The following is a 21,173-nucleotide window of genomic DNA, read 5'->3' as shown; positions in this document are numbered from 1 at the left end:
TAGGGAAGGTTTAATTTGAATGCGGAACTGTCATCACTTACATTTCTAGAATAAGATATTGTTGGATTGTTTTATTCATTGGTATGTTTTTGTTTTTTCTGGCATAGCTGCCACTTCGAAGATTTGTGTATCATTAATTTTCTGAGTGAGTCCGCTTTGGTACTTATGTTGTATTTATTGTCACAGATTTCTCGCTAGTAAAATTTCGCCTATTTAAAATTTGACTTTGCATTAAATGATCTTTCGAGTCTTAGGTGGATACAAAGGCGATAGAAGCGTTGTATTTGATCATATTAGATCAGTGGAGAGAAGGGAGTAGAATAGCCCGAATTAGATTCTGGGATTTGGGTACGAAAATTGATTGGTGAGGTAAGGGGCTGCATTTTCACGAGGAGAATTAGCCATCAATCAATGTTGGCTGTTCTCTAAAAGGGACATGGAATTACTCTTCTCCGGTTAAACCTTTAGAAGTTTTGATTTATCGTTAATTCAGCGACTTAAATAATTAGACCGACACCAGCACTGGTCTACGGATTGTCAGTTAAGTGACAGGTTTGAATCCTGCATCCTCTTGTATTGAACTTTTATTGTTGTGAACGACATTACCAACTAGTGGACAGTCATTGGATAGACACCATTCATGTTATATCCCCGTATGAGTGGTCTGCTACAGAAGGTAAGAGTGATGGAACAGAGGATACACTACGGGAAGTGGTGGGTTATCTTTCTCCGTATGTAGTATTTTCATGTACCGAGGAACGAAGAGAAAAAGGACGGATTGTATGACATGAAATATTTTAATCATTCAAGTTTCCCGTTTCAATCGTCTTTTTATCTTTCCTAAATTTCTTTGTTTTGACATTACTTCATCGTTATCAACATTGTTTTATTATATCATCCCTCTCACATTTTCCATTATGAAATTTTACGAAATCTAATAGAATTTATGAAATTCTCCTATTTTGAAATGGTATAATTTAAAATTTTATTGTATTTTGAAAAAATTTTCCTTGTCTGTGAAAATATTCCTTCATTAAATCAATTATACGAACACATTGCTACTGGTGCAATATTAGCAATGGTTTTGTTATTGCAAAAGAAAGCCATTGTACGTATCATCTTAACATTTTTTGCAAATAACTATTCGTCCCTTTTCTTTAACATATTCCAATCATTATTAGTGTATAACTATTGAATCTAGTTAAGCATAGAAAAATGTTGTTAATGTTGGATAATAAAAATCAATAGAGATTTCACAATCATCATGAAATTTAACTCATCTTTAGCACCTCTGTTCTTAATCTTTCAGAGATTGGATGGAATATTAGGCCATTTAGCCACTGGTAAAGAAAATTTTACTATTTCATATCCAAATTTGTTCTTACCATAGTTTAAAATTGTACCACACAATATATTTAATATTAGATTCATATGAGCCCAAATAATAATTATACCAATATTTTATGCCACTTAGCTTCTCCTTTTTATTATTAATTTTGACACTGTGTAAATTTCGAAAAAAAAAATCCACAACATTCGACAGACGATAAAATAGGAGAGTAGTTGGAAAAACTAATTGATTTCGAAAATTAATTCCAACAAAAAACAAAAAAAAGAAAAAGTATAAATAGCTTTGTTCAATATCCTGTTCCCTTTGCTGTGACTGTGTTATATGCCATTCCGATGCTTCTTTCTTGCTTTATTTTCAGTTTTTGTTGATTATTTACTGCTTCCTGCTATATATAATCTCCTAGACTTAACGGAATGATATTTTAAAAAAGGCCAAATTCACGTGATATTTTTCTTCTGAATTCAAAAATTGATCATAAAAAAAACTGAAGAAACCCCTAATTGTTAGCAATATATTTGGCACACGAACTGGTAATAAATACATAGCATGCTGGCGGTAGTAATCAACAACCTTGAAAATGACGGAAATAATGATTGACGATTAATAGTTGACAATGACTTATCGAACATAATTGTCACAGCTCTCCCCTTACAGCAACATGAAAAATTTTCGGCGAACTTAAGCTCCGCCATCCTGCCGTCGTTCGACATTCCAAACAATTTAAGAATTGTGGAAAAGTTGGAGTTTCATGATCGATCAAATCAAAAAAGTCGTCCTCTTCAAGTGTCGTTTTCCTTCTTCATCTTATACAGCAATAATGGATCATTTTTCGATTGGTCGTGATGTAGACGAAAAGTGATTAGAAATGATTACTGACGGAAGAAAGAATCTCCAAAGCACTTCTCAGAAATCAAAGGGTGCACTGAAAGTGTTCATTTTTTGATGGTCTTTCATCGGTTTAATTCACTGAATTCTGAATTACGACGAAACGATTACATTCTAGAAAATGTCCAGCATATCGATTAAATACCTCAGTACCAATGGCTGGCACTGGACAACAATGAAAGAATCCAATTCTTCTCCACGACAATGCCCGACCATGCATCGAACAATGAACGCCTTTGTCGCCGTTTTCCTTCAATCGTGACAAAAACTGAGGGTTCTTTTTGCTTCCTTGGGTAGTACTATCTCAAACTTGGGTAATTAAACCTATTATTACGACAAATTTATTAATACAACAACGAACTTAGCGATTACGATATCGACACAACAAATTGATGACGAAACCACTAAGGATAATGGAGATCAAATGATATTTAACCGACCTCGATGAAACACATTTGTAAAATGACTTGACGCCCCTCCGCTTCCTTTTGTGGGAGGCCTTGAGCATTCTATGATTACAAGAATTATCTTCCCTATGAAGCGCCCATTGGTCTAAAATTCTTTGTTAGCCTAAACGGAAGACAGTATGAGCATATAAAACAAAAATGTCTGGCTTTTAATAAAAGAGATTATTGTTCCTTTGTTTCTACTTGCGATATCAGTGACAGCTTTAAAATTTAAAGTTTTGCCTCATCGACCAATTTATCTGATCTCTTGTCAATGGATTGTCATTACTTCAATCATCTTAATAACTTTTTCTACAAAAAACATTCCTAAACCAGCGGTATGACGAAGCTTATTTCTAGAGATCATCCAATCGCAACATTTAGGCTTCTTTCTTACAGTACCAATCAAACTTAATCCTCTTTCGCTAAAATGAGTTAATCGTCAGAGCTTCTATTTTGATTAATAAGGATTTGTTTTGTTTTTTTAATTCCATATCCATGTTTCGAAACTCACTTATCTTATACCAGCCCATTTATGTAATTTGACAATTAAATTATTTTTTAGCATCATAGGTGACAAAAAGTCATGCAAATTCAACACATTGAATAGTTTTTTTTTTTTTTTACCCGCACTAATTTATTTCATTTCGTTTGCAATGGCTGAAATGGTTGTTTTGAGTAAAAGAAAGTGGTATTTGAAGATTTACATCTTTTAAAAATTTAGTTTTTGTCATATACAGTTAATTGTAAATAGTTTTAGAAACCGTAACACGCACATATCATAAAACAATCGCTGTTCTGGATTCATGACTGACGCTTCTGCTAAGAAATGCGTTCCGAATTACTGCAAATTGTTACGGAAGACCGATTTGGAACCATGTTTCTGGGTTAATGAATATGTTCATACTGGTTATCGACCACCACATTTATCCGCAATGCAATATGTGAAATGGTTAGCAGTAATTTGATTATTCTCTCTAGGATACACTTCCGTTGATTTCGATGGATTTAAATATCGTCGTGAACTGTTGAAATTTTTGATTTATTGTCATGAAATCGTTTATTATCATTTATTACCTTATATCTTATAATTATTCGATCAAATAGTTTTATGAATCAAATTTTGGATGATAATGGATAAGGTTTGTAGGAGTAAAAAGTGAAACTGTTCTCTACAATAGGTTAAACAAACCTTTATTGTTTGAAATACATTATTGTTCAATTTTAAATTATTATCACCATTGCAATCTTCACTGCAACACTATCAATTAACTCTTTCAATCAATAATTTGTAATCATTGCTATTTAACTTTCAATTAATAACTTTGTTGAATCGTAATAATTCATCATGAGGAAAAGAGCAATGTTACAAATTTACAAATTTCAGAATATTTTGTTAGTTTCAAGTTTTCAGGATATTTCAGTGGAATAATGAAACAGTTAACATATGGACTCATCTGATTGGTTTCTTCTATTTCACTTGGCGTCAGTATGTAATTAATATTTATTTATTACCTTCAGCAAATGCTAATGCAAACGATTATGTCATTGCTACAATATTCTTGCTTGGTTTACAGGTACCTTCTCCTTTTACTTCCACCTCATTGCTTCATTGGCAAAAATGATCAATCTAAACGGATAAGGAAGTATTATGGGAAGAATTAGAAAAATGAGGACGTGACAATGACTGAAAATACCTGTTTAGGAAGACAAATTGTTGGATGATGCCAGTGAAAGTTAATGAATGACTCCATCATTTCAATTTGTACCGTAAAACTACCATTAATTAACGGCGTTGTGATTATTAGTCCAATTAAAATGCATCGTCGGTTGATTAAGGAGAAACATCCCTACTTCAAATTACCAATGTTTTTGTTTATTAAAATGTGTGAAGGTATATTTTAGCAAAGAATGATATTAAATAATAATGGAATTGAAAAAGAGAATTTAAGAGAAAGAAATCGTAAGCTAGTAAAAAGATGTTTTAAATTAAATATTTGTATTTCATACATTACTTTAAAGTTGTACAAAATTGGGCTACAAATTTTAAACCACAAATGTACCAACAGACTCAACATTATTGGCAATTTTAAAAAGCAAAAAGAAAAATGAATGAATAAGTAAGGTAATCTATCATTGCTGCATGCAAGACAATACATGATAACCTAATGGTTTTATAACTTTTCAGCGTCCGTGATACTCAAGAATTTCTTGATATTCAGAAATCTTCTGGATACATCCAAATGCTTGCTCATTTTATTTTAATTTCTAAAATAAATATTCCTACATATAAAAATTTAATGAATCCTTCAGATATGTATGCTTTTATCATCATTTTATCATATCTTTGGTTCAACAAGTGCTGAACGAAAACGTATGTTGTTACGATTTGATATTTTTGGGATATCAGCCGGATTACTTAGCATTTATTTGATGGGTATTTATACTGCATTCCTATGTTTTGAGGTTTGTTTTGTCGGAAATTTTCCTACGATATTCCAATCAAAAATGGGATTTTTTCTTCGAACTAAAATAATTCGAAATAATTTTTTTTTCTCTTTAAAGAATTTGCAGTGAAGCGTGCATATTGCAATAAAAATTAACATCTTTATTAAAAGAAGAAATTTAATAAATAACGCACTTTTTTTTTATGAGAAAATATAATAAAATTTCTTCGTCTTTTTATTTACCATTAATATTCGTTTTTTTTTTTTTTTTTTTTTTTTAATTGCACAACTTTTGAGATGTGTAAATAATGTTAGTAAGTCATATATAATAATTTCAAATTGAAAAACTTTTGAAAGAACAAATCTATAAAATGACTTTGTTTCTTTTTTAATTTTTTATAAAAGATATCTTACAATAAAGTACAAACATTTGTTTAAAAATCGTTTTAATATGGTCGTTTATATATATACGTTTGAACAAATGCGCAAAAATAGTTTCATGCTTATAAGTTACATCCACATTTGTGTAGCTTCATACATGCATAAGTATTTCGTCCACATCTTATCATCATGACACAGTTGGTTGATTTCAGATTATAAATATTATTTTTTGACAGTGATTAAATGATAAACCGGTTTGATTAGTAGTACATGGCATTAAGCTGGTTTTAAACATTTGATGTAAACGATTTGGAAAGCGTGTTATCAAACATATCGACGAATAATATCTAAAAACATTCATAAGGATGATATAAAATTACAGAGCAAAATAATGTTAAATGTGAAATGTAACATTTCATTTATACGATTAAGCAGCTAGTAACAAAAAAAAATACAAAAAAATAAATGGATAAACATTTGATGTTTGTGATCGGTTTTATTAAAATGATGGTGACATTTGGAACAGTCAGAATCTCTTGATCACTCATCGTTTGACATCATTTGATGATGAAGTGATATAATTATTACATATGACAATGTACTGCATAATAAGTGTTCAAATTATTTTCATTAATAGAATTTGAATAACTTAATTGTATTCAATGATTCTAATGCTCCTTTTTTTCCTCTCAATTATTTAAAGGAATGGCAAAAGTATTATTTTGCTTTTTTATTTGGAATATCACTGATAACAGTATATTTACCATTGAACAATAATATTAATGAAACGGTTCGATTTGGTCCCCAATTCAGTTGCACTCATTTAACTTATTTAATTATTGCCACATTAAGTTTTGGACCAGCATTTCACTGGATTGCCCTACATGGTGGCATTGGCAGTGAGCATGTTATGGTAAGTTCTGTTTCGTTCCATAGTAATTCGACGGAACAAATTCTTGATAAAATGATAAAGGATGAGGTGATAAGTTCCTTTCTTCTCATTTTATCATATTAGCTTTTTATTAATTGTATGAAATTGCGCGAAAAACAAAACTAATTTTGACTAATTGTTGAAAACTTTTAAAAGCAATAATTGATAGTGTTATTGACTTATCCTTCTAACAAACACCATTCCATCAGTGAATAGAGCGATTAAGGAAATGTGCTTATCAAACAATTGACTTTTTAGAAATGGTTACCAAAACTTCTTGTTTTATATGCAACATCTGGATGTGCATTTTTATTCTATATTTCGATGATTCCAGAAAGGCTGAAACCGGGTGATTTCATTTCTCAATCTTCCTTTTTTTTTCGATCATTTTTATTGTGAAATATTACTAATAATAATTTGACTGGCAGATAAGTTAGCGTATTTAATCGCTGAATTTGTTAACATGTTTCGGAAAACCTTGGTATCCGCATATCCGGTATGTAGTCAAGCTATCACCGGGACAGATGTTAGATAAATAACCGTATAGGTGTGATGAATTAATTGTATTTCAAATAAATGCTGTAATTATGTTTTCCATTTTCCGATTCATTATCACTGATCCAAATTTTGCAGGTATCTTTGATTTAGTGGGATGTAGTCACCAGTGGTGGCATATACTGGTCCTTGCGGCAATGTGGTATTGGCAAAATGAAACTCTTGATTATTTGGCATCTCATCGCTTACAAACAAATCATTGCTTAATTTATAATCGATTATCAAATATTACTCTTGCATATCAACTTATGCATAACATGATCGATTGAGTGATTTATTGAAAGAAGCTTCTGTTTAGGTTAATTTATGTAACATTATCATGAACTGTGAAGGGTGACTGGTCAAATTAACCACTGGCTGTGATATTAAAATTATATAGTTATAGTGACATAATTAACTTATAACACAATTAAAACGACTAACAGTGATAATTTATATCTCCCAATCAAATTTAATTTCAAATCTTAGATTCAAAATTCAAAAATCGCGTCAACTTTTGCAGCACTCTCCCTCTATGTGTGTTTTCTGAATGTTTCCTTTTATTCGAGTTTGATTCTTTCCATTAAATTCTTCGACAAATAAATTTTTCGCGTTACCATACTTCATTTTTCTCTCCTTGTGATGTCTAACAGAAATTATTTCAATTTGATAAAAATTTTTAATGCCACTATTTGTCATTTTTTTCTCACCTACTTTGCATCAATCATTCATACATGTGTGTGCACATATTCTGTGATGTGTCTCACAAATTAGTAAAATTTTTAAAAAAAAGTTAATTCTGGTAATGGATGGACAAATTCGTTTGAATTAAATTTCAATCACAATCCCTAATAATGCACTCTTCGGAAATTTACCAATTCTTTTTTTGGTGTGGTAAAAATCGATGTGCTGCATTTTTTAGTGTGGTACTTTTATGCGCTGAGTTGAGAAGCACCATCGATTCTTGTAAATAAACAGATAAGGCTATAAACTCGAGTCTCCTTTAATTCATCTTCCCATTTTTTTCCTAAAATGTCAGTTATTTGTTGCCAAATGAAATGAACTTTGAAATAGCTTTTTCCTGACGTGAAATTGAATTTTCGAAGCAGTGCGCAATTGTTGGTAGCTGTGGAAGGAAAATATAAGAATTATTCGAAAGATGAGGTTTTCAGAATGATAAAGTTTTGATAACATTGGGATTGAGCGTATTAATGCTTATTAAACTTTTATGAAATGTCAATAAAACATTAGCTAATAAAACATTAGTGCTAGTTGGTGTGGAAAAGAAATAAGAAAATGTAGAATTATTTGAAAGATGAAGTTTTTCAGGACAACAAAGTTGTAATGACATTGAGATTGAGCGCGTTACATGCTAGTTAAACTTTTATGAAATATGAATAAAACATTAGTTAAAAAAAACTGCAGTAAAGTCGAGATGTTGCTGTCATTACCTTAATGACAATTTTGTTTTCGCGAAACTTATTAGAGAACAGTTCCAAAGGTTGAATTATTAGAATAAAATGTTTGACGTTACAATCGGTTGAGATGTGATAGTAATGATCGTGCTTCCGGAATTTTATCCAATGTTTCAAGTAATCTTTTTGCTTTCAGCGCTGTTTCATCGCTTCCAATAGTTATACTGTTTAAACGTTTGATCAATTCTTGCCTACCCTGAAATATAGGCATTTAAATTACTTGATGAATTTTGAACGTAGTATCATTTGTTCAGACTTGGTAAAAACAACCTTCTGGATTAGAAACTTCCTTTGTAGAGGGAATTTCTAATCCAGAAGTTCGCAAATGCAATGCAGCATATTAGTGTCAACCACGTAGTTTGAGCGCTCCTATCTTGCACTTCGAGAACAATTTCTCGAGAAATCCACCAGGAATTCATATGGGAAATATGATTACCTGGATATCCATCAATTTACATCCATTATTCCTAAATATCATAGTTAGTTACAAGTGTCCAACACTTAGTTGGCTTAAATTTTCACCTTCGGTGCGTAAATGGAGAAGTAAATAGTGTAGTTTGGATTAGCGAAAGGATCCTGGTTCAATGGAGCGATAACTTCGTAAGTTAAAGATAATGCATGCACTGCTGATGACATACACAACAACCAAGTAATAGCGCGCAATAAGATTTCCGGTTTATCCGTATCCAGAATTGACAATAAGCCTGTCACTGTCTAAAATACTGTGAGTAAGTTGAGATGTTGTTGGGTTGTATTGATTAGGTAGATCAAATGGTGCAAATCACTCGATATCTTGGTAGGATTAAACAAGAAAAGAAAAATATGGTTACTGTCGACAATCTCTTTCGTGACAACATCGGACTATATTACTGCTGAAAGATGTGTTCAACTGAATGAACAACGAATTTTCTTAAAACATTGTCTAGAAGGTATATAAGAACTACCTTAGCAGCTAAAATATGCGGGACCATATCAGGACAACATGATAAATTTACCAGTAATCGAAGTGAATTGATGTTTGCTTCACCTTTTTCCCAAAGCCTGTAAAAATGAATGCGCACATAATTTTTGGGTAAAAACCGAGCTAATTTAAGTAATTAAAAGTTTTGTGCTAAGAAATCAAAAGTAAACTTGGTTTAGCTATATCTTGACGGTTCGATATTAAGAGATTTTATATCAATTGAAGAGTTTTTTATTTAAAAAATTCATGAATTTTATGTGGAATTGGCAAGGCAGTAAAGTAGGAAAGGTAAGTCGCACCTTTTGAGGCAAACAGGTATGACTGGTAAGATGGTCTCAACTTGTGGTCGTGTAATTGTATAGGATAGATTTGTGAGCGCTTGGAATGCAACCGTTCTTTCCATATCCAATGATGAATTCAAACGTTTCACAATAAATGGAATTGTCTGCTGTAGCAGTTCGGTATTTTCCCTGCATGCAGCCATGTTTGCGATGCATTGTAATAGCATGACCTGATTTCAGCAGGATGAATAAATAAATGAGTTCGATGCATGAACTTGAAAAAGTTTACTTAAGAAGTTGGGAAGAGTTGAAAACAAAAAAGTCAAACACTAAACCTTGGAGGAATTCGGTAAAGCTGCATGATAATTTTTCATCATTGCCGCCACTTTTTCGGTTATACCAAACTGAGCAAATAAATACTGCAAAATTGCAAATTTTGAATAAAACATTATCGCCAATGCATCTGAATAAAACGTAGATTAGTCAATTAGTCAGTGATGAAAAATAGATCAATCAATGATGATCAATGAACGGTCGTCGTTTAGAATTTCATAAACATAATCATATCTGAGATATAATAAAATTACTGAAGTAATTTTACTTGTTTGGTAGAAGAATTCCGATGATTGTTCAGAGTTCAAACAACAAATCTTAAACACAATATTAATCATTTATTACATGATTAAGTTAATGATTAGACCTGGTTTGCAGTATAAGCAGTAGCATTTGAGATGACAGTCAATAGAGGCAAAAGAATATCCGATGAAATATCGATGCATTTCAATGCGGTACATAGATATTTTGCTTCTGATGGTGTGATAAGTTTCTGAAAAGAGTGATAATTCATTCTGATAAAAAAACGAAAAGCCAAAAGGAACAAATCATCTCCCCACTTGGAATTTATTTATTCATTCTTCCTTCTCAAATGGAATGATTGGAATGATGTAAACCTGTGTCCGGTAAAGTTTGTTAATCAATGATTTCAATTCATCGCTTGTTGAAAAGAAATTTGCTGATGGATTAACTGTGATACGCCATTGTGAAGAATTGCGCTCATCTTCATCCGGATCTGTCTGTGGCAAACTCTGCAAAAAATCATAGCTGATTTTTGGAATTGTTCAAGGTAAACACAAGGTACAAAATATGACAATAATTGAAAAAAAAAAGAAGCAGGAACAGTTGGTAGTTTTCGTTTGTTTTTTTAACTTAAAAAAAAGAAGTTTTGAAAATCAGAATATTTTCATTTCTAAATATCAGAATTTTTATTTACTGCTATATCACAGATAGATTAAAATGTCTATTTGCCTTCCGTTATTCTGGAAAATTTTCAAAATTTTCACTTCTTGTTTTCTTCAATTGATCATGAAATTTATCATTTCATTTGTTTAAAATCGGCCATATGGATCAGAGACATGAATTAACAGGCTGGACAATTAATTAACTAGACCTATTCATGTTGATATCTTACTATATACAAAGTAATATTTTTTACACCTTTAATTATCATCCTATTTTCTTTCCTTCATTTTTTCCACGATCTCTCTTCAAAAACACGAATGTGGTTGAAGCAAAAAATTGCTGTAATTTTCGCATTTTTATCATAGCGGAAGTTTCGTTCCATTTTTTTTTTCATTCTTTTTTTAAAATTCAATCTGACATAAATTTTTCCAAATTTTTTTCTTTTTTTTGAAAAAAAAAAGAAGGAAAAACTAGTCGTGAAGTCAAATATTTTATACATAGAAGAGATTCAATGAATATCTAAATAAAGATTCATTGGTCAATCTTTTTGATGCCTAATTGTTTGCTGTAGAAAATATGTTTCAATATGTTAAAAAAGCTCTTTTTGAAATGCTTTTTGAAAAATTAAAAAACCTTTTTCTCAACACTTTACATTTTATTTTCTATTTCCATTTGTCGTGCTTTCGAAGTTGTATTAAATTGATTACACACAAATTTAAAAGAAGCATTTTTCTCCTCCTCATGGTGCTACACGTACGCTTCAGAATATTCCGTATACGTCGAAGGACAATGATGATTTTCAAGGTTCTTGAAGTAGCGTAACATTTCTTGTTTTACAATGAACAAACAAATTTTGAAGTATTCTTACTTACGCATAGATAAAATATATTTCAAATACAATGAGATAGATCGACCTGAACTTGAAGTTTTTTTCTTGCTCGAAGCAATCGTAAAGCAACAAAGAAAAAAAATTAAGGATGAAACCTGAAAGCTTCCAAATCGGGGTGAAGCAATTTCAACAACGAAGGCGGATTGCTGCTGCCCCATTTACCAAACGACTCTATTGATCCCCATCAAAGAGTGGTGAGATGGTGGTGAATGAGATGCATTTATAGGCTTTCGACTTCGATCCTTGCTATACTCCCACTGGACTCAAGCCTAAGCCTAGGCTTTTGCTCTCCCTCTCCTACTCATGACAGTTATTCACTGATTTTGCTAGCTGCTACTGCAATAGCTAAAGCGGTAGATTGATTTGTCCTAAATCATCATCCATAAATCTTTCCTATTCTCCTGTTTCTCATTCTTCCACTGCTTCCAGAAAGTAAAATAAAGAGAAAGGCGTATCCTTGGTTCCCATTGAAATAATTCTTTACTCGAAATTTAAATTTAATTGTGAGAAAGAAATATGTGGGTTGATCAAATGAGGCAAACAAGAGGAGAAGAACAAAGAAGCATTTTCAGTTTCACTAAGCATTTTCAAGAAGAGCAACAAGTCATTTTTTCATCGAGATAATCTAGCCAAGTATGATTATGAAAAGATCACCTTATTGTTCCTTTGGCTAACAAGCAGGATGATACTAACAGAGCAAGAATGATGACAATATGATTAAGCAAAACATTTGAAGTCATTGCTTTTTTCTTTGTCGAAAACCACGAACTCATTCTGTCTAATGCATAAAAGTTTCAGACCAATGCATCGAATTATGAACTGCAAAACTGTGTGATGAGGAAGGAAAGAATTTTGCATAATTATAGTTGCAATGAACAATTAAGTGAGTGATATCATAGTTAACTTTATTTAGGAAACAATTTAGCAGTATTTGGTAAAGCACTTTTGAGATCTTTGAGGCACTGTTGAGGCTGTAGACTCTGTAAATTAAGTGTCGTAGAGAAGCCTAAACGTCCTTCATCGATTAAAATTTCCGTATTCTGTGGGTCGATACCACATGATGTCGCTAAACGAATGCCCTCACTGTATGTAAGTTCCTCGATTTGCTTCCGCATCTCTGGCCACATCATTTCGGTTATCATTCCTGAAATTCTCATATCATCACTTCTTTAACAGTATCATACATGCCACTTAGGTCTATCGGTAGTATTACCTGCACGGTCGAAAGATTGTAAGCAGTCAAAAAAAAGTGGATACACAAAAAGGACTGAAACCAGGGAAAATCATAATTTCTTAGCATTGATTGCCACGTTTTGATAAAAATAGGCTAATTTTCTCCTAATCCAAGTGTAATTTTGTTAGCTAAGAAGAATATTCATTTAAGTGTTGTCGATTACTCTAATAATAATTAGATTAACAGTAATGAAATCCAAAATAAGTGTTTACCTTTTATTAGGTCCTGAACAAAAAATGACCAAGAAGGAGGAAAGGCACCATTTTCCATTACCACATTTGTGTCAAGCAATTGTACTAATGTCCGCAAGGTGCCCGAATCAATAACGGGCCGTAGTTCGGCTGTGACAGATAGAAACATGGAAACAAACACAGATGTGACGTTTTTATCTGGATTCACGACACGCAAATTGAGCCTATCACGTCTTGAAATAGAAAAAAAAAACGTTCAATTTTAAATAAATGTAAATTAAGGCCTCAATTAACAAACAATAATGGGGAATTTTACTATACAATTGGGTTTGAGTTTAAAATCAAGCTTCTAAATTTTTGATTTGAATTATCTCGAAAGCATTGATTAGAAGAACTTACTTCTCCAAGACAACAGTACCGTTTGTAGCTGTCAAAATAGGTGATCCATTAGCCCAAACATTCAGCAAGAAGTAGCAAGAGGTGCAAAGAGTTGAAAGAAATTCTCGAGAAGAAAGAGGTATCACAGGACTTGTTACCGCAATCGTTTCCTCCATCCACTGGAAATTCCAGTCAATCTGCAAATAAATTGGTTTCAAATTCCCTTTTCAAAACAAATTTCCTTTGAAGCCTAGTAAAATGAAATGGCTAAAATCAACTTTTAAACGTAAATGACAGCAATTCGTCGTTGTTCCTGTCGTCATTATCGTTACGATAATTTGCTTCGAAATTCTGCATGTATCCGAACATCGTAAATCTAGCTTCAGAAAAGGCTTAATTATTATAAATAAGAAACTCCAGCACTGCATAATTTCTCGAAATTTTTTCAATATGAGGACCAATTTTGGGCTACTTAAACGGTATAATTTGGAAAAAACCTGATTTAGGAAGTCATTGAGGGCAGTATCATCGATCCAGATTATTATCCGATCCTCGTTGTTCCATTTCACACTTACATTTGCGTATGAAACTCCATCGTTTTCAAACGGACGCTTCCATTTGATTTGTGTTCCTATCAAAATATGCTTCTCTTCTACTGTTATTGATGTTAAACGATAGAATAAGGAGGAATCTGCGGTATTGATAATGTCGGCATTGATAATGTCGCGAATATGAGCTGGCAGGATCTCATTTAATGACACGTTCCTAAATCTTTGAAATTTAAGGATACACTGCTTTTTACGAATGTTATGCTGATATTAAATTAATTGTAAAAAGGAAAATCATTCCTGTACTCACATAATAACAGGATTTTCGATATTTGAGATGTAGTTCGAGAGAGATGGACAAATGAGCTGCTGAAGATGTGATCGAATCGGATTTGTTGCCATATGTAACAACGTGCCTACCATCCAGTAATTGCTAGATGTAGCATTAACAGTTGTATCACGCAGAGAACATGATAACATTCGAGCATTTTTCTCCTCGATTCGTACGGCTAACTCAACATCACCCACCTGAACTGATTACTAAACTTCCGAAAGTAGCACAATATACGACTTGTATTGTTATAATTAAATGACGGGAAGAGAATGGAAAAATATAGGTTTTGAAATGAAAGTGATCAAAATGATAGCAGTACTGATAATGAATGAAAATAGTAAACAATGAAATTTGAAATTAGTAAGTTATGAAATGGTACAGTAAGCAACGGTAAAGCAACTTACATAAACGGCAAGATCGATAGTTTCATCTCCAAGGCTGACTGGCCAAATATTTGGAGTAATGTTCGACTTGGAGTTTATCCGAACACTGCTTGCTTTTAAGCGTATCGTATCGGGATAAAATTTTACGGTAACATTTGAATATGAAATTCGATTGTAAGTTTTAATATAGGCAAGAGGTAACAGAAGGGGTTTTCGATGCGTCCGAAATGATAAATAAAGTGAACGTGGGGAGCTAAGTAGTTGATGAGCTCCTTCACGAATAAGCTGTGAAGCGGCACCGGATCCGATATCAAGCGATACATCAGATGCTGTTATGAATGAACATTGCAGGTACAATAGTTGCACAGAAAAAGCTAAATAAACAGGTAAGAGGTAGTGCATGACGTGCACCACCTCTAAACACCACCACCACCTCCACGGCATTAGTCATTTGAAGAACGAGTTCTTGAAGGACATCCTCGATTTCCCCCGTTGTTATTGATGACTGAATAGATGGAAAGAGGGGGGAGGGGAAGAGAGGGACACCCACCAAAACACTTCCTTCCATTTAATACACATATCCACATTTATTTTGTATCGTCCCCTTCTTACAACAAACATTATTTCATGGGCTTCACGTTTGCCACTTTCCTACTCCTTCTCATTTACAATATTCTTTCTTCCGCAGATATACATTTACATCCTCTTTTACAGGTAGTTATTTTCCACTTTGGCATTATCCATCCCGTTGAATCGATCCGTATTTCCGGATATTTCATTCAATTATTCTTATCGTATAACGATAATATTATAAACTGTTCACTCAAAAATTTTCGATTATCTCAAAATAGGAAATTTCATCTTAAGATCTACTTGTCATCGTCCAGTGCTATACGAATACGCATCTTACCACGAGCTGTAGCTTATCTGAATAATATCGGAGCTCAAATATTAAATGAGCAATTACCACGTTTATCCATACCAAATATCAAACAACGCATCAACAATGGACAAGGATACGTTTCAGTATCACGGATTCGTGTATCTCGATATAAACAAGCAACCGAACATATCATTTCTACATCAGCACCAAATAAAATCACTTGGATTATGAGAAATCTTAATATGGGGTAAGTTTAAAATCATACAAATTATCAGTGATAATAACAATTCATCATTATTTAACATTTTAAGAGTTTGTTAATGGTATTAAATGCGAATGAAATGTGATTACTGTATAGAGTTGATAACTTTCAGGTTAATAGGAAGTTTGTCAGGAGAGGTCAATATACTGTTACCGATGAAACTTGAGGGCGAAGCTGAAATATTAGCATATGGTGTTAATTTTCAATTAGAAAGTGCCCTAGAACAATCAGAAACAGGAGCAGCTCGAGTGTCAACAATTTTTTGTCGTACGACTATTCAATTAATGAATATTGAAATTTATAATGGTGGTATGACTGGAATAGCACTGAATTTATTCAAGGCATTCTTAACTTTAATTTTAATTTTTTTTTCTTTTTTTGATCAGTAGTTTTGCAATAACATCGCAGTGCTTAAATTTTTTTACAAATTTAGTTAACTTGATCAAATTTAGCAATGACTTTTTTTTTGTCCTCAAGAAAAGAAGAAGGAAAGTAACCAATATAGAGCAATAGAATTGTTGACATACCGCGGAGAAATTTGACACATCGAAAAATTCTGGTCTTATTTGATTGTCATTTTAAAAAGAAACTTCCTAAAATTTAAAAAATAAAAAACGACGAGCTCATGTATTCATTTTTATTAAAGACATAATTTTCTTTTCTATATTTTGGATTATCCGGAAATGATATTTTCCTAAATTTATGGTTCTAAAAAATATGCATTCGTGTTAGAAATAGGAGGAGATAGAACGAAAAAAAAATGAAGTGGTTAACATTTTTGTCATCCTTTCAATTTTGAAGCATTTCCCTATTATCTGTGCTATCCCATGTTCAAGATTGTTAATTTAATTATACCGTAAAAGTTATCGCATACAACAACAATTGGATTTATTCAAGGCATTCCTAGGAATTTACAAACTATATAGTTAATTTTTTGCTACAGAATAGATACGGCAACTGTTTCAGGATCAAGTAAGGTTTCAAGAAAGCAATAAATATTTTAAATCATAAGATTTGTAAGATTTTAAGCTTGTTATAAGTTGTAGTCTAAAATTTTTCTCCACTACTATTATTGCTACTATCATAACACTTCGGTTCATTATTCAACTTTTCTTTTTTGATTTAAATCTATAACAATTCAAACAAATTTCAGTAGGATTTGATAGGCTTTAATTTGACCAAATGCAAGTTATAATCAAATAAATTACGATAAGGAAGCATCGGATTGGAAAAATTGACTAAATAGTCATGTATATATATATATATATATATATTGATATATATTGATATTTGTTTAATTTATTCGTTGATATTTAGCTGAAGTATGAAATTTAAAATATTTGCTAATTTTGTAATATATTTGGGATGTAATTAAAGCAATTTTCAGCAAGGAATATCAGAGCAAATTCGTTCAATGATTGAAACATTAATTTGCAAAAAAATAACCGAATTTATCAATGAAGATTTCAATGAGAAATTATTGCAAACTCAAACAAAAACATCCCTAGCAGATGCAGAACAAATCAATACGTTTGCTTCAATTGTTGGATTACCTAACAGTAATGAATTGATGGAAACCTTTCGATCGTTTAATATTACTATTAGCCCTTCTCTTTTCAAAGTAAGTTTTTCATCAGAAATCATTAGAATTCTTTTCCTTTTTTTAAGCAAGTGAAGTAAGTAGCTTGATCATTCAACAAAGTATTTCTAGCGACAATAATGCCATCATATGCTAAACTACTTGGAATTTATCCTAAAAGATAGTAACAATAACAAATCGTTAATTCTTTATCCTTTGGTTAGTCCTCGATAAGGGGACGAATAAAATGGTAACTTCTAAAGCTTACGACGCAATTATCTTGTAACTCTTCTCTTCATATTCATTAACAATGAATTGAAATTGTTGAAAAACAGGTAAATTACACATAATTATGTTATATAACATTGCAGCAACTAGTTTCCAGAATTTATATTGACTTCAGGTTAGTTGAAGCTTCTTTGACTATAAGATGTGTGTGTGTGTGTGTGTGTGTGTGTGTGTGTGTATGTGCTGACTGTCTGTCTGTCTGTTTGTATCTGTCATGTATGCATGTGTATATGTGTGTACATGCATGTGTAAATATTACTGTTGCTTCGCTTTTCACTCTTAATTTAGCATTATTTTACGTTTGTTGTGAACAGATTATAACTTCATCGCAAATTCACACTGAATATCCTCACTTAATTTCACCAAGTATGATTTTGAGGCAAAAAAAGGAAATGGAAATCACGAAATCACCCGAGAATTTCGAATCTATGTCATGATCGGGTTGCGATAATTACACCTTTCGTAACGGATTCCATTTCATAAGTTCAGATGAGGTGCTTTCAGGGACTAGCTTCCTCGTACTTGTACTAACTTCAGGTTAGTTAAAGCTTCCTTCAGCTATTCATATGATTCATGTTTGTGTGTGTATGCGCGAATATGCGTGTGTGCGTGTGCGTGTGGATGCATGCCTGTGCAAACACTGATGACTACTGCTTTGCTTCTTCATTTTTAATTTAGCACAGTCTTGAGGAATAAATGCAAACATTTTCAACATAATATTTGTTGGAAGAATTAAAATTTAAAAGCTCAGCTTCCTTCTTGATTTTTATGCTTTTATGACTTGTCGTCACTTTATAGAAATGCAAATGGCTAACCTGTTTCAGGCTAAATGAAGATCCATTATGCTACAAGAATACTGTGGAAATATCTAACATTGGTGAAATTTCACTCATAGGCGACAGCATTAAAAAAACTCCATTCAGTGCTGCACCAATGTTCTGGCCAAAAGAACCTTCTTTGCAAGATGCAATGATACATTTACTTATATCCGATTATATTGCCAACGCTCTACTTTATCATGCTTTCTCGTAAGCTCATGTTACTTGTTGCATAATATTTCATACCTTTTTTCTTTTTTTTTAAATAGGATGAAATGCAGTTACTTTGCAAGTAGCAACTAGCAAGATATAATAGGATACAAAATTAAAGTGTGATATCCATTGGGTTTTTAAAAAGTCAAAATTCAAAATTTAAAGAAAAAAGTCGACTCTAGTTAAAAAAGAGAAACATTTTACCCATTTTTGATGCTATATTAATGGTTCTGTATGTTTGCTCAAATGTGAGATAGCGTAAAACATCATACATATACATGAAATTAATGCGCAATAGGAAAAAAACAGTTATGTTTAAAGGGAGAAAGTTTCACGCTAAAGTGAGTGGGAACACTTTTAAAAGAGATTTGCTTAAAATCAAGTCCACAAATAAAACCTGATTGCAATTTGATACGATACTGATCGCAGCATTATGAATTGTGCTTTTTCAACAAAGAATTTGCAGGGAACATTTGTTGCAGTTTGTCGTGGACGATAAGACAATTTCGTCTTTAGGTCCGCTGCTACGTACCTCCTGTACAACCGGACTTTGCTTTGCTGATCTGATACCTCAAATAGCTGAACAATATCCAGATAGCAAAGTGCGACTGATTTTCACGCCCACCCGAGCTCCTATAGTGCTGTTTCAAGCGAAACAGGGCGGTTCGCGAACTCCTTTACCTATGCTCTTCATTTGTGTTCAAAAAAAACTTTTGAAAAAACTTTTTGCCTTTCCACACCTTACATTTCCACACAATCGTATTTTTTAAAAGGGAAAAATTTTCGAATATTTGAAGTGACCTTTTAAATTCAGATAAAATCCATATTTATAGGTGCACTAGTCATTAATATGAATGGTTTGGTATTCATGTACATTGTAGAATCCAGTGAAAAAACTCATCAAGCAGCAGCGTTTGCTTTGGACATTGTTGCGAACATACATTTACATGTTGAGGTACGGTTTCTTGCGATAGATACGACAATGGGTAATCTTGTTTACATCCCTCTCACTTGGCTTATTTGCAGAACAACACATTGCTTGGTAAGACAACGGTGGACAGCTTCCAATTAAGGAACACATATGGACACATTAATATAAGTGATGATGAATTATCTGACGTTGCACTGCTAAGTTCTGAAATGTTTCAGCGTTTCATCAATGATTTTCTGCGTGGCGGATTTCCAATACCAATACCTAAAGGTTTTCTCTTGCCATCGAATTTGTTGATCGTAGCTATTCGGATGAAATATACTGATTAGTTCTTCACATTTCATCCCTCATTTCACCAACACTCGTTCTCGGATCTTCCACCTTCCCCAAACGAGCTCATTCACTTTTACTGCTCTTCCTGGAATATTGCTTGAAATAAGTAGTTTGAACTGTATACCTTCAGGACATGCTGTTAACTACCAGAATTGAATGCATGCATTCAGGGAATTACTGTTTTGAATGTATCCATTCATGGAATTACTGTTTTTTCTTCACTCCATCAAGAACAGTTCCTTAACAAAACATTTTAGTTTTACGGATAAACATCACTCAACTACAAATCCTTGACCGGAGTGTTTTCATATCCGCAGATTTTGATTTGGATCGGAGGCGTGTAAGCAATCTTGCATTACAAGCATTTGCACATACCAAATATTTCCAACGTGACATACGTATGTACGGCAGTTGAGTAAATAATATACGAGTGATTGCAAAGGTGTAACCCACTTGATGTAAATACTTTCACTGTTTTAAATTTTATACACTAAGTGTGTGGATAAATTCATAGGTTGTACTGCTTGGTTATACAAACTACAAAACATTATGTTGGTGACAACACTTTAGTCGACTAATGTTGTGATATCATTGTACAAATCTTTTGTCATTACCAAAATTTTGGCCTCTCAAGCTTCCTTTCCTATCCATTCATCGTCAAGTGATTAACAGGTGACACAGCATGGCAATCTCGAATCATCCATCATAAATGAATCAGGAACGATGCACAGACGGTTTCCAGATGTCAGTAGAGACAAGGAACCCACTAAAGTTGCAATGAAAATATCGCATTTCCCCCGTACCACTACGAGGCATATGGCAACTACACCCAACCAACTTTCTAGTTGGTCATCGGCCAACCGTCTAATACCGGCAGGCCAAATGGATGAAGTGTAATTCACGTAGTGTAGAAGCTGGTCTGCACGTATTAGCGTGGGTAGTCTTAATACATTTATTTTCAAGAGAAGTAGGGGATGG

At 32.7% G+C, this 21,173-nt stretch overlaps 6 protein-coding genes across 6 annotated transcripts; 3 read left to right on the top strand and 3 right to left on the bottom strand.

The window, feature by feature from the left end:
• Positions 1-1,985: 1,985 nt before the first annotated feature.
• LOAG_00465 (hypothetical protein) lies at positions 1,986-2,744 on the bottom strand (the record flags this gene model as incomplete). The annotated part of the gene is made up of 3 exons (XM_003136005.1): positions 1,986-2,148; positions 2,382-2,486; positions 2,677-2,744. 3 exons carry the CDS (start codon positions 2,742-2,744, stop codon positions 1,986-1,988), a joined length of 336 nt encoding a protein of 111 aa, XP_003136053.1.
• Positions 2,745-3,488: 744 nt separating this feature from the next.
• Positions 3,489-7,265, top strand: LOAG_00464 (hypothetical protein; the record flags this gene model as incomplete). The annotated part of the gene is made up of 6 exons (XM_003136004.1): positions 3,489-3,634; positions 4,097-4,259; positions 4,996-5,148; positions 6,214-6,423; positions 6,700-6,790; positions 7,075-7,265. The coding sequence occupies 6 exons, from the start codon at positions 3,489-3,491 to the stop codon at positions 7,263-7,265; spliced, it is 954 nt and encodes a 317-aa protein (XP_003136052.1).
• Positions 7,266-8,325: 1,060 nt separating this feature from the next.
• Positions 8,326-12,033, bottom strand: LOAG_00463 (hypothetical protein). Its single transcript, XM_003136003.2, has 8 exons — positions 11,916-12,033; positions 10,643-10,777; positions 10,393-10,518; positions 10,028-10,111; positions 9,711-9,922; positions 9,395-9,491; positions 8,973-9,164; positions 8,326-8,646 (listed from the first exon to the last, which is right to left on the bottom strand). The coding sequence occupies exons 1-8, from the start codon at positions 11,976-11,978 to the stop codon at positions 8,506-8,508; spliced, it is 1,050 nt and encodes a 349-aa protein (XP_003136051.1). The 5' UTR covers positions 11,979-12,033; the 3' UTR covers positions 8,326-8,505.
• A 452-nt stretch (positions 12,034-12,485) lies between these two features.
• Positions 12,486-15,332, bottom strand: LOAG_00462 (hypothetical protein; the record flags this gene model as incomplete). The annotated part of the gene is made up of 6 exons (XM_003136002.2): positions 12,486-12,964; positions 13,267-13,478; positions 13,645-13,820; positions 14,121-14,388; positions 14,482-14,699; positions 14,910-15,332. 6 exons carry the CDS (start codon positions 15,330-15,332, stop codon positions 12,726-12,728), a joined length of 1,536 nt encoding a protein of 511 aa, XP_003136050.1. The 3' UTR covers positions 12,486-12,725.
• Positions 15,333-15,515: 183 nt separating this feature from the next.
• Positions 15,516-17,028, top strand: LOAG_00461 (hypothetical protein; the record flags this gene model as incomplete). Its single annotated transcript, XM_003136001.1, has 3 exons — positions 15,516-16,018; positions 16,146-16,342; positions 17,000-17,028. The coding sequence occupies 3 exons, from the start codon at positions 15,516-15,518 to the stop codon at positions 17,026-17,028; spliced, it is 729 nt and encodes a 242-aa protein (XP_003136049.1).
• Positions 17,029-17,414: 386 nt separating this feature from the next.
• On the top strand, positions 17,415-20,775 carry LOAG_00460 (LBP/BPI/CETP family domain-containing protein). The gene is made up of 7 exons (XM_003136000.2): positions 17,415-17,654; positions 17,984-18,015; positions 18,725-18,928; positions 19,398-19,594; positions 19,765-19,886; positions 19,958-20,132; positions 20,453-20,775. The coding sequence occupies exons 1-7, from the start codon at positions 17,448-17,450 to the stop codon at positions 20,608-20,610; spliced, it is 1,095 nt and encodes a 364-aa protein (XP_003136048.2). The 5' UTR covers positions 17,415-17,447; the 3' UTR covers positions 20,611-20,775.
• Positions 20,776-21,173: the final 398 nt, after the last annotated feature.

The sequence above is a fragment of the Loa loa genome (assembly GCF_000183805.2).
Source record: "Loa loa unplaced genomic scaffold supercont3.3, whole genome shotgun sequence".
NCBI lineage: Eukaryota > Metazoa > Nematoda > Chromadorea > Rhabditida > Onchocercidae > Loa > Loa loa.
The sequence above is the reverse complement of the archived record's forward strand: the minus strand, read 5'-3'. Positions and strand labels throughout refer to the sequence as shown.

Coding starts and splice junctions, on each gene's coding strand:
- LOAG_00463 (XM_003136003.2), bottom strand. CDS start 11,978: ATGGGGCAGCAGCAATCCGCCTTCGTTGTTGAAATTGCTTCACCCCGA. Junction 10,112..10,392: donor CTGCTTATACTGCAAACCAG/GTCTAATCATTA, acceptor GCAATTTTGCAG/TATTTATTTGCTCAGTTTGG. Junction 9,492..9,710: donor ATACCTGTTTGCCTCAAAAG/GTGCGACTTACC, acceptor TCATTTTTACAG/GCTTTGGGAAAAAGGTGAAG.
- LOAG_00460 (XM_003136000.2), top strand. CDS start 17,448: ATGATTGAAACATTAATTTGCAAAAAAATAACCGAATTTATCAATGAA. Junction 18,929..19,397: donor CTACTTTATCATGCTTTCTC/GTAAGCTCATGT, acceptor AAGAATTTGCAG/GGAACATTTGTTGCAGTTTG. Junction 20,133..20,452: donor TCCAATACCAATACCTAAAG/GTTTTCTCTTGC, acceptor AAAACATTTTAG/TTTTACGGATAAACATCACT.